The sequence below is a fragment of the Rattus rattus genome, chromosome 3, assembly GCF_011064425.1.
Source record: "Rattus rattus isolate New Zealand chromosome 3, Rrattus_CSIRO_v1, whole genome shotgun sequence".
Taxonomy (NCBI): domain Eukaryota; kingdom Metazoa; phylum Chordata; class Mammalia; order Rodentia; family Muridae; genus Rattus; species Rattus rattus.
In genome coordinates, this window is record NC_046156.1 from 88,973,047 (window position 1) to 88,985,121 (window position 12,075).

At 39.8% G+C, this 12,075-nt stretch overlaps 2 protein-coding genes across 2 annotated transcripts in view; both read left to right on the top strand.

The window, feature by feature from the left end:
• The window catches only part of Veph1 (ventricular zone expressed PH domain containing 1), a 773,456-nt gene that overhangs the window by 77,438 nt on the left and 683,943 nt on the right, over positions 1 to 12,075 (top strand). The gene's annotated exons all lie outside the window — the stretch shown is intronic.
• The window catches only part of LOC116895174 (COMM domain-containing protein 6-like), an 11,338-nt gene continuing 1,713 nt past the window's right edge, over positions 2,451 to 12,075 (top strand). Inside the window, exon 1 of the mRNA XM_032896529.1 lies at positions 2,451 to 2,648. Coding sequence (XP_032752420.1) covers positions 2,451 to 2,648 — 198 coding nt within the window. The remainder of the gene's footprint in view (positions 2,649 to 12,075) is intronic.

A 12,075-nucleotide genomic window follows, 5' to 3' on the forward strand; every position in this document is an offset into this window, starting at 1 on the left:
GTGCGTGTGTGTATGTGCCAGCAAGATGTCCTTGCTGGACAAGCCTAACAATTTGAAGTCAGTTCCCAGAACCCATGGTGGAAAAAAGAGGATTGACTCCTGAAAATTATCTTCAGTCCTCCATACATACATTGTAACACACACATGCCCCATTCATCTACAGATGTTAGACAAACTTCCATATCTCCAATGGATATTTCATACCCATTGTATGGAGCCATATTAAAGTCTTTTAGAAACAATTGGACAGAATTTCCCCTTCGATTCAGTCATAATTGTACTTCTCATCTAAGCATGGGTTCTTTCTTAGTCTCCTTTAGGTTGCTGACAAAATATCTGAGGCTTATCTTGTGACCCTGTGTGTAGGGAAGGCAAGATTAAACATCTGCATCAGCCAGGGCTCATGACACATTAGAAAATGGGGGTCAGGAGGTGACATCGCAGACCACTGCACAAAGCAATGATGTTGACATGGGAATAGTGGTGTCTTTCAGAGCCATAATGGCTTTCTCATCTCATAAGAGCTGGGCAAATCCCTCCTTTTTAGTTACATAGAAGGAAAAGGGACAAATCAGGTCAGGGAGATGTAAGGCTGGGCCTTAAGGAGAGCAGGTTGGAGCCTTTGAATGGGCTTGGTAACAGGTTTGAAAGAGGTTCATGAGTGGGGCCTAACACTGCTTCACATAAAGGGTGAGAAAGGAAGGAAAAGAGAGGAACCCAGAAACATAAAAAAATAGCTTTCCTAGGAATGATAAAAATCAATTGTAGAAGAGACAGTTAGAGACTGAATCAGATTCTTTCTATCTAAGGTAAGAGCCTTGTGGGTTGGGGTAATTGTTAGTCCCAAATAGGTGACCTGAGGAGTGGACAATTGGACTTTAGAAGGTGAGACCCTGTAGCCTTGACTGGAAAGGAAATTTAGAAGAGCAGAGGTGTCGGCTTTGCTAATTCTTAGAGAAGGGCTACAGAGGATATCATCAATGTAGTGCACAATCTTAGATTTAGGGAAAGACAGAGAAAATAAGTCAGAAGCCAGAGCCTGGCCAAATAGGTATGGGCTGTCCCAGAATCCCTGAGGTAGAACAGACCAGGTAAGTTGATTAGAGAAATGGGTGTTAGTATTTGTCCAGATAAAGGCAAATATGTCCTGTAACTGGGTATCTAGAGGGATAGCGAAAAACGCATGCTTGAGATCTAGGACTGAAAAATCAGAAGTCCCCAAGGGGATAGTGGAAAGAAGTGTGTAAGGGTTAACCACAACAGGAGGAAGGGGAACCACTTCAGAATAAACGTGCCTGAGGTCTTGAACCAGGGGATAGGTTCCTTAACTGCTGGTATAGAGGTGTTAAAGGGGAAAGAGGTAGGGTAAAGGAGTTCTTTCCTTAAGAGGTCAGAAATGATAGGTTTAAGTCATAACTAAGGATCCCAGACAAATCAACAGTCACCAGACAACCCCAGGCCAGTGACTCCTGTGTCCTTTGAGTCAAATTTTTGAATAATTAACTTCTTGAACAATGGGAAAGTGAGTTTAGAAAGGATTTTGTGCCAGGAGGAGATCTAGTTTCTTGTTGTCTATCTTCCCCTAAATGAACATCTCTGCCTGGAAACAATGTGTAGAAACATGGCCAAACTGAGAGGTACCTGGACACTTTGTGGCTGGATCAGCTGGACTGCAGCTCATCTCTCCAGGCCATCTCTATTTCTGCTCTAAGTCTTTTAAAAGCATCTGAGCTAAGTATTTGATGGTACCCTACATCTATGTACCACTAGGAATTCTACCTACATTCTTTCTCCTAAGCACCATTTATAATCCTATGGTAGTACACATGTGATGACCTTGCCTTATTATAGCCCATTATTGATTGTTCTATTATCAATGCACTCTATGCTATCTAGTCTATCTATCTAGTCTATCTTAAGACCTGATTGACTCTCAAGATGAGTGTTAGTCCCTTCTGAGGGAAGTGCTCACATGACCAACCTCTCAAAGTTTCTACCATCTCTAAATACTATTCTTTTAGAGACTGAGTCCTACTCAACACATGAACCTTTGTAGAACAAACCATAGCTAAACTCAAAATGTTCTCTAACTTTCTGTACCAATACAAATCAATGCTTTCTTTTTGAAAACTTTATTCAGAACATGCAAGCGTGACCTAGGTATATGCCCAGGGGCAGATGCTGGATGCTAAATCTGAGGTCACCAGCCAGGTGAGTGGCAGTCTCCCACCCACAGCTGAAGGGCCACTGGGGAGTGAGCCAATCCTATTCTTGAGTGTCCTTACCCCAGCCAGGCTCTTCCCTAACCCCTTGGTTACTTTTCCCCTTCTTGCTTGAAGTGATAACCTCTGATGTTGTAATTTAAGATGTTCTACCCAGAACGTGCAGACCAAGGATTGTTCTGCTGTAATTAATTAACTTTTATTCACATATTTAAGTAGAACATGGGCATGGCTAAGAGTTCTGGCAGCTTCAGATCTTTTAGGTGTCCATATGTGGTAGTGACACTAAAAACAGCAGATCATTCTGGCCAAGTAAAGAGCCGATCACTTGAAAGGGAAGTTCCACAGTTTCGGAGATTCTATGGACAGTTCAAGGAAATTTCTGCTGTAATTTCTCCAGTTTACTGTGTCAAAACTGATTATTTGGTTAGTAAATTGTTACCATAATTCTAAAGCAATGGCCTCCACTCTCTGAAGGAGAATGGCATAAGCATCAAAGGATATTTATTCAATGAAAATGCAGTTCCATTTCTCCATTTTTAAAATAATCTTACCAGTTAGATAAACAGAAATTAGTAAGCAGCTCAAATTTGTCAATAAACCAACAGTGATGACTGTAGTGAACACTGACTGGAGTACATTATTGGTGAAACTGATAAAACAGAAAAATAAAAATAACACAATTCAAGAATCTTTTTAGGATACCATCCCACAGTTCCCTGCACCGAAATTCCATGGGGGAGAGCTGGAACCTCAGAAGTATGGATACTCCTAAGAAGTCAGAGGAGAATACCCTCTGCCCACAGTCCAGACCCAAGAGGGAATCGCATAGTGCCAACTGTGCCCGCTGGGTGCAAGGAACTACACAAGCAATCAGGGGCAGGACCCTTTGATTCCTGCCCATGCCTAGAGCTGGAAGACAGTCTCCAGGAGTGCCACACACCTGAAATCAGAACACCTCTTCTCAGGAAAGGCTGAAAGAAAACAGGAAAACAGTTCTACAGGAGTGCTGACACAGAGGCCTACAGCAGGGCCAAGTCACTCCCAGAAACAGCAAGACAAGCAAACACCAGAGACAACCCAATGGCTAAAGGCAAGGGCAGGAACCTAATCAACAGAAACCAAGACTACTTGGCATCATCAGAGCCCAGAACTCCCACCAAAGAAAATACTGGATATCCAAACACACCAGAAAAGCAAGATTCAGATTTGAAATCACATTTTTTGATAATGATGGAGAACTTTAAGAAAGACATAAAGAAGGGGTTGGGATTTAGCTCAGAAGCGCTTAAAAAAGAAAGTGCAAGACCTGGGTTTGGTCCCCAGCTCAAAAAAACAAGAAAAAAAACAAAAAGAAGACATAAAAACTCTCTTTAGAAAAAGAAAATTACAAGTAGACAAACAAGGAATTACAGGCACAAAAAACTGAAGAATTACAGGAAAACACAAACAAACAGTTGAAGGAATTAAAAATGGAAATAGAAGCAATCAAGAAAGAACACATGGAAACAACCCTGGATATAGAAAACCAAAAGAAGACACAAGGAGCCGTAGACACAAGCATCACCAACAGAATACAAGAAATAGAAGAGAGAATCTCAGGGGCAGAAGATACCACAGAAAATGTCAACATTACTGTCAAAGATAATGTTAAACGCAAAAAGCTCCTAGCCCAAATCATACAGGAAATTCAGGACACAATGAGAAGATCAAACCTAAGGATAATAGGTATAGAAGAAAGTGAAGACTCCCAACTTAAGGGACCAGTAAATATATTCAACAAAATTATAGAAGAAAACTTCACTAACCTAAAGAAATAGATGCCCATAAACATACAAGAAGCCTATAGAACTCCAAATAGATTGGACCAGAAGAGAAATTCCTCCCATCACATAATAGTTAAAACACCAAATGCACAAAACAAAGAAAGAATATTAAAAGCAGTAAGGGAAAAAGGACAAGTGACATATAAAGGCAGACCAATGAGAATTACACCAGACTTCTCACCAGAGACTATGAAAGCCAGAAGATCCTGGACAGATGTCATACAGATCCTAAGAGAACATAAATGCCAGCCCAAGTTACTGTATCCAGCAAACTTTCAATTAACATAGATGGAGAAATGACAAAACCAAATGTACTCAATATCTTTCTACAAATCCAGCCCTACAAAGGGTAATAGATGGAAAACTCCAACACAAGGAGAGAAACTACATTGTACAGAAAGCAAGAATATAATTTCCTTGCAATGAAACCAAAAGAGAGACAAACAAACATAATTCCACTTCTAGCAATGAAAATAACAGGAAACAACAATCACTATTCCTTAATATCTCTCAAGATCAATGGCCTCAACTCCCCAATAAAAAGACATAGACTAAAAGACTGGATACGTAAAGAGGACCCAGCATTTTTCTGCATGCAGGAAACACACCTTAGAGACAAAGACAGACAATACCTCAGAGTAAATGGTTGGAAAAAATTTTTCCAAGCAAATGGCCTGAAGAAAAAAGCTGGAGTTGCCATTCTATTATCAAATAAAATTGACTTTCAACCAAGAGTCATTAAAAATGATAAGAAAGAACACTTCTTATTCATCAAAGGAAAAATCCACCAAGATGAACTCTCAATCCTAAATATCTATGCTCCAAATACAAGTGCACCTACATTCATAAAAGAAACCTTACTAAAGCTCAAAGCACACATTGCACCTCACACGATAATAGTAGGAGATTTCAACACCCCACTCTAATCACTGGACAGATCATGGAAACAGAAATTAAGCAGAGACATAGAGAAACTAACAGGTTATGAACCAATTACGTTTAACAGATATTTATAGAACATTCCATCCTAAAACAAAAGGATATACCTTCTTCTCATCACTGCGTGGAACCTTCTCCAAAATCGACCATATAATCGGTCACAAAACAGGCCTCAACAGATACAAGAAGATAGAAATAATCCCATGCATCCTATCAGATCACCATGCACAAAGAATGGTCTTCAATAACAACAATAATGACAGAAAGCCTACATATACATGGAAGTTGAACAATGCTCTACTCAATGACAACTTTGTCAAGGAAGAAATAAAGAAAGAAATTAAAGAGTTCTTAGAATTTAATGAAAATGAAGGTACAACATTCCCAAACTTATGGGACACAATGAAAGTGGTACCAAGAAGAAAACTCATAGCTCTGAGTGCCTGCAAAAAGAAACAGGAGAGAGCATATATCAGCAGCTTGACAGCACACTTTAAATCTCTAGAACAAAAAGAAATAAATAAACGCAAGAGGAGTAGAAGGCAGGAAATAATCAAACTCAGAGCTGAAATCGACCGAGTAGAAATGAAAAGGACTATACAAAGAATCAACAAAAGCAGGAGCTGGTTCTTTGAGAAAATCAACAAGATAGATAAACCCTTGGCCAGACTAACTAGAGGTCATAGGGAGTGTATCCAAATTAAGAAAATCAGAAATGAAAAGGGAGACATAAGAACAGAATCTGGAGAAATTAAAAAAATCATCAGATCCTACTACAAAGGCCTATATTCAACAAAACTGGAAAATCTGGAGGAAATGGACAATTTTCTAGACAGATACCAGGTACCAAAGATAAATCAGGAACAAATAAATCATCTAAACAACCCCATAACTCCTAAAGAAATAGAAGCAGTTATTAAAAGTCTCCCAACCAAAAAGAACCCAGGTCCAGATGGGTTCAGTGCAGAATTCTATCAGACCTTCATAGAAGACCTCATACCAATACTGTCCAAACTATTCCACAAATTAAAACAGACAGAGCGCTACCGAATTCCTTCTATGAAACCACAATTATCTTATACCAAAACCACATGAAGATCCAACAAAGAAAGAGAACTGCAGACCAATTTCCCTTATGAATATTGACAGAAAAATACTCAATAAAATTCTTACTAACTGAATACAAGAACACATCAAAGTGATCATCCATCATCATCAAGTAGACTTCATCCCAGGGATGCAGGGATGGTTTAATATACAAAAAATCCATCAATGTAATCCACTATATAAACAAACTCAAAGATAAGAACCTCATTTCATTAGATGCTGAGAAAGCATTTGACAAAATTCAACACCCCTTCATGATAAAAGATCAGGAAAGATCAGGAATCAAGGCCCATATCTAAACATAGTAAAAGCAATATACAGCAAACCAGTAGCTAACATCAAACTAAATGGAGAGAAACTTGAAGCAATCACACTAAAATCAAGAACTAGACAAGGCTGCCCACTCTCTCCCTATTTATTCAATATAGTACTCGAAGTCCTAGCCAGAGCAATCAGACAGGGAAAGGAGGTCAAAGGGATACAAATTGGAAGGGAAGAAATCAAAATATCACTATTTGCAGATGATATGATAGTATACTTAAGCGTCCCAAAAAGGTCCACCAAAGAACTACTTAACCTGATAAACAACTTCAGCAAAGTGTCGGGATATAAAATTAACTCTAACAAATCAGTAGCCTTCCTCTACTCAAACGATAAACAGGCTGAGAAAGAAATTAAGGAAATTACACCCTTCACAATAGTCCCAAATAACATAAAATATCTTGGTGTGACTTTAACCAAGCAAGTGAAAGATCTGTATGACAAGAACTTCAAATCTCTGAAGAAAGAAATTGAGGAAGATCTCAGAAGATGGAAAGATCTTTCATGCTTATGGACTGGCAGGATTAGTAAAGATGACCATTTTGCCAAAAGCAATCTACAGATTCAATGCAATCCCCATCAAAATTCCTACTCAATTCTTTATAGAGATAGAAAAATCAATCTGCAAATTCATTTGGAATAACAAAAAAACTCAGGATAGCGAAAACTATACTCAACAATAAAAGAAGTTCTGGGGGAATCACCATCCCTGACTTCAAGCAGTATTACAGAGCAATGCAGAGACAGGCAGGTAGATCAGTGGAACAGAATTGAAGACCCAGAAATGAACCCACACACCTATAGCCACGTGATCTTTGACAAAGGAGTTAATATCATCCAATGGAAGAAAGATAGCATTCTCAACAAATGGTGCTGGTTCAACTGGAGATCAGCATGTAGACTAATGAAAATTGATCCATTTTTTATCACCCTGTATAAAGCTTAAGGCCAAGTGGATCAAAGACCTCCACATCAAACCAGATACACTCAAACTAATAGAAGAAAATGTGGGGAAGAGACTCAAACACATAGGCACTCTGGAAAATTTCCTGAATAAAACATGAATGGCTTATGCTCTAAGATCAAAAATCGATAAATGGGACCTCATAAAACTGCAAAGCTTTTGTAAAACAAAAGACACTGTCATTAGGACAAAATGGCAACCAACAGATTGGGAAAAGATCTTTACCAGTCCTACAACTGATAGAGAGCTAATATCCAAAATATACAAAGAACTCAAGAAGTTAGACTCCAGAGAGTCAAGTCACCCTATTAAAATATGGGGTACAGAGTTAACAAAACATTCTCAGCTGAGGATTATCGAATGGCCAAAAAGCACCTAAAGAAGTATTCAACATCCTTAGTTATCAGGGAAATGCAAATCAAAACAACCCTGAGATTCCACCTCACACCAGTCAGAATGGCTAAGATAAAAAACTTAAGTGACAGCAGATGCTGGTGAGGATGTGGAGAAAGAGGAACACTCCTCCATTGTTGGTGGGATTGCAAAATGGTACAACCACTCTGGAAATCAGTCTGGAGGTTCCTCAGAAAATTGGACATTTCACTACCTAAGGACCCAGCTATACCTCTCCTGGGCATATACCCAAAATATGCTCCAACATACAACAAAGACACATGCTCCACTACATTCCTAGCTGCCTTGTTTATAATAACCAAAAACTGGAAAGAACCCAGATGCCCTTCAACAGATGAATGGACACAGAAACTGTGGTACATCTACACAATGGAATATTACTCAGCTATCAAAAACAATGACTTCATGAAATTCATAGGCAAATGGGATGAACTAGGAAATATCATCCTGAGTAAGGTTACTCAATCACAGAAAAACACACTTGGTATGCACTCATTGATAAGTGGATATTAGCCAAAAAGCTCAAATTACCCAAGATGCAATTTACAGACCACAAGAAGTTCAAGAAGGATGACCAAAATTCAGATGCTTCCACTCATTCTTAAAAGGGGGGAAAATATCCATAGGTGGGGATATGGAATCAAAGTTTAGAGCAGCAACTCAAGGAATGGCCATTCAGAGCCTGACACACATGTGGCCCATATATATACAGCCACCAAAACTGGATAAGATTGATGAAGCTAAAAAATGCATGTGCAAAGGGACTGGATATATATCTCTCCTGAGAGACACATCCAAAGCATGTCCAATACAGAAGTCAATGCTAGCAGCAAACCACTGAACTGAGAACAGGACCCCCTTTGGAGGGATTAGAGGAAGTATTGAAAGAGTGTAGGAGCTTGCAACCCCATAAGAACAACATTGCCAACCAACCAGCGCTTCCAGGGACTAAACCACTACCAAAAGGCGACTATACATGGACTGACCCAGGGCTCCAAATGCATATGTAGCAGAGAATAGCCTTGTTATGGCACTAGTGGAAGATGAAGCCTTTGGTCCTGCCAAAGTTGGACCCCAGTGCAGGGAAATATGGGGGGGCTGAAAGAGGGATGTATAGGGGGAATACCCATATGGAGGTGAGGGGACAGAGGGAATGGGGGCTTATGGACAGGAAACCAGGAAGGGGAATAACCTTTGAAATGTAAGTAAAGAAATATATAATAAAAAATTTTTGAAAAAGAATCTGTTTAATTATCATTTAGTGGTAGAATCAAGAGAGAAAACCAAAACCTCTCAGCATATGTTAAGGCTGCCCGCTATTGCTCATTCTTCTGGAAACAAGCAGAACTGTAAGCTGTAACTGTAAGGCAAATAGCTGAAGAGTGACATTCTGAGGAAAAGGCATCTCCATCCCACCTAAGTGTTAATATGTAGCCATTAGGAATAACAAACTGGAAGTTAAGCAAGAGACTTCACAAAGCGCTCTGTTGTGGGTTGTGACTCTCTAGATAGAGTGCCTCTCTAGCAGGAGGAGGCCCTGGGTTCAGTCTTCAGCACAAGGAAAGCCACCTGACCCTGTAAGGCTGACCTTGCATTCATCTCACTGGCTGTGATTGAGGAGGGCATGAAAATCATGTCCCAACAGTTTGGAATGTCTTTTTCTGGAAGAGCCACGAAGATATAATATACCCATCAGTCAACTTGAAAGCATCTACCAATCCATGACAGCCTACCTATCTGCAATCTATTTGCCTCAGTGATTTCATGTTAGCAAATTCACCCATTCATGTAAATGTCTCGATGGCCCTCAACTGATTGCTCTTGATGCTTTAGTCATTCAAAGACATGCTCAGACTAGCCAAACACTTTCCAGATAAGATCAAGAACCATGACACTGACTTCTTATTTCAACTATTCTACTGTAATGGAATCATTACAGGTCCACAGACCACATGAAACTCAAGAAGGACAACCAAAAATGAGGATGTGTCAGTCCTTCTTAGAAAGGGAACAAAATATTCATAGGAAGAGATATGGAACAAAGTTTGGGCGGAGACTGAAGGAAGGCCATCGATAGACTGCCCTACCTGGGGATCCAGCCCATATACACACAGCCACCAAACCCAGACAGTACTGCTGATGCCAAGAAGTGCATGCTGACAGGAGCCTGATCTAGCTGTTTCCTGAGAGACTCTGCCAGAGCATGACAAATACAAAGGCGGATGCTCAAAGCCAACCATTGAATTGAGAATGGGGTCCCCATTGGAGGAGCTAGAGAAAGGATTAAAGGAGCTGAAGGGGTTTGCAACTCCATAAGAACAACAATACCAACCAACCAGGGACTAAACCACTATCCACAGAGTACACATGGACAGACCCATGGCTCCAATTGTATATGTAACAGAGGATGGCCTTTTTGGGCACCAATGGGCGGAGAAGCCCTTGGTCCTTCCATGGCTCAACCCCTCAGTGTAGGGGAATGTGAGGTCAGGGAGGCAGGAATAGGCGAGTAGATGGGTGAGGGAAAAAATAAAAAGATAATAAAATTAACTAAATAAGATTGTTTATTATGAAATACATGATTCTTTATAACAAACATATACCAGTAAAAAGACATTTCTATTTTTTTAGACAATTAGACATTTAGACAAAAAATTACACACAAAATATGCTTATGTATTGATCAGTTGACAGAAATGATATTAGAGGCTTGCAGGTACCTAATCCTCTGTTTCTTTACAAGACATGCTTTACTGTTCTTCAATTCAGCATTGATGGCTTCTTTATAGGACATAACTACTGTGAGTTAGAAAGAATTCTGTGATACATATATATAGATATATAGATATATAGATGATACATATAATATATGTATGTGTATATTAGATATATACACATATGTGTGGAGAGAAAGGAGTCTATAACATGATACATCATCATTATATATGCAGCAAATTCTGCTAAGCAAAACCCCACTGAGCTCACAAACCCCCATCCCAAGCTGAGGGCCTTTTGAAAGCAGATGGCTTTAGGGGAAGAGAGAGTCAGTTTTCCTTAAGGATGAGGCCCCTGATATGTCAATCCTGCTGCAGTGAATGATCCCACACACAGGAGTATTTGTGCAACAGAAATTATTCTCTGTGGACTGTTGAAAAAAAGACATGAAGTTGAGAGGGAGGAATCAGGGGTAGAGAATGGATCTGGGACAAGATAGAGCAAAACATGGGACACGGATAGCAAAATACATCACATGAGTGAATGAAATTCCCAGTGAATCAGGCAAATCTATCTTTTTAAATCCTCTGAGCTGAAATATTTTTCCCCCACAGACTCTATTCCCCGCATAACAGTTACAGTTTCTGAATTTGAAATATCCTCCATTGGCTCAGGTTCTCAAGCCTTGATCCAGCTGGCATCATTATTTTGAAAATGGTGGAGCCTTTGGGGTTAGGGACCAGGCTGGTGGGGCATAGGAACAGTCCTGTGATACCTGTGTCTGATCGTGGAGCTGGCCTGTGTTTTGCTTCTGTCTGCAACTGTACTAGGAGGTCCCTAGGTACTGCGTTCTCTTGGATGAATTCCATCATGCTTTTTGCTTCCCTTTTTAGATGGAGGAAAAGTTAAAAAAGGTCAAAATCAACTTTCATGCCACCTTTAATCCCAACACTTGGCTGGAGTTTTGTGTGTGTGTGTGTGTGTGTGTGTGTGTGTGTGTGTGTGTGTGTGTGTGTGTACGTGGCAAATTAAAGGGATTGAGAGAAATGGGGCTTACTAGACATTAGGCTTGTCCCTAATGGTATCTTAGGACCATTATACAAGAGGACAGTGTTGAAAGCGTATCAGGGCTTGTGGGTCAGTGGGGAAGGACACTATGATTCCCAAGCAATGCTGGCTAAGGACACAGGAAAGAAAGGTAGTAATAAGGAGGACTGCACTGGCTCAGCCTTCTTCAGCCCTGGAAACTGAAACATTCAACTCTGGAATCAATCAGCTCTCGCTTCAGTATTGGCTTTGCCTGATTTGTGACTCTACCTGTGTAACCTCAGTCTTTACCTTCATCTTAAAAGCCATTTATAAACTTCTACAAGCTGAGGGTAAGCATGTTGATTGCCTGACACATACTAGTTAGTGGAAGAAGCTATCTTATACTAAGCCACCACATTTGGGGATCATTTTTCTTATTTATATTCTACTATCTTGATAAGAATGAAAAAAGATTTATAAGATGGGGGATATCACACATATTTAAAACTAAACTGAACAGTAATATGGCCAATGCAAT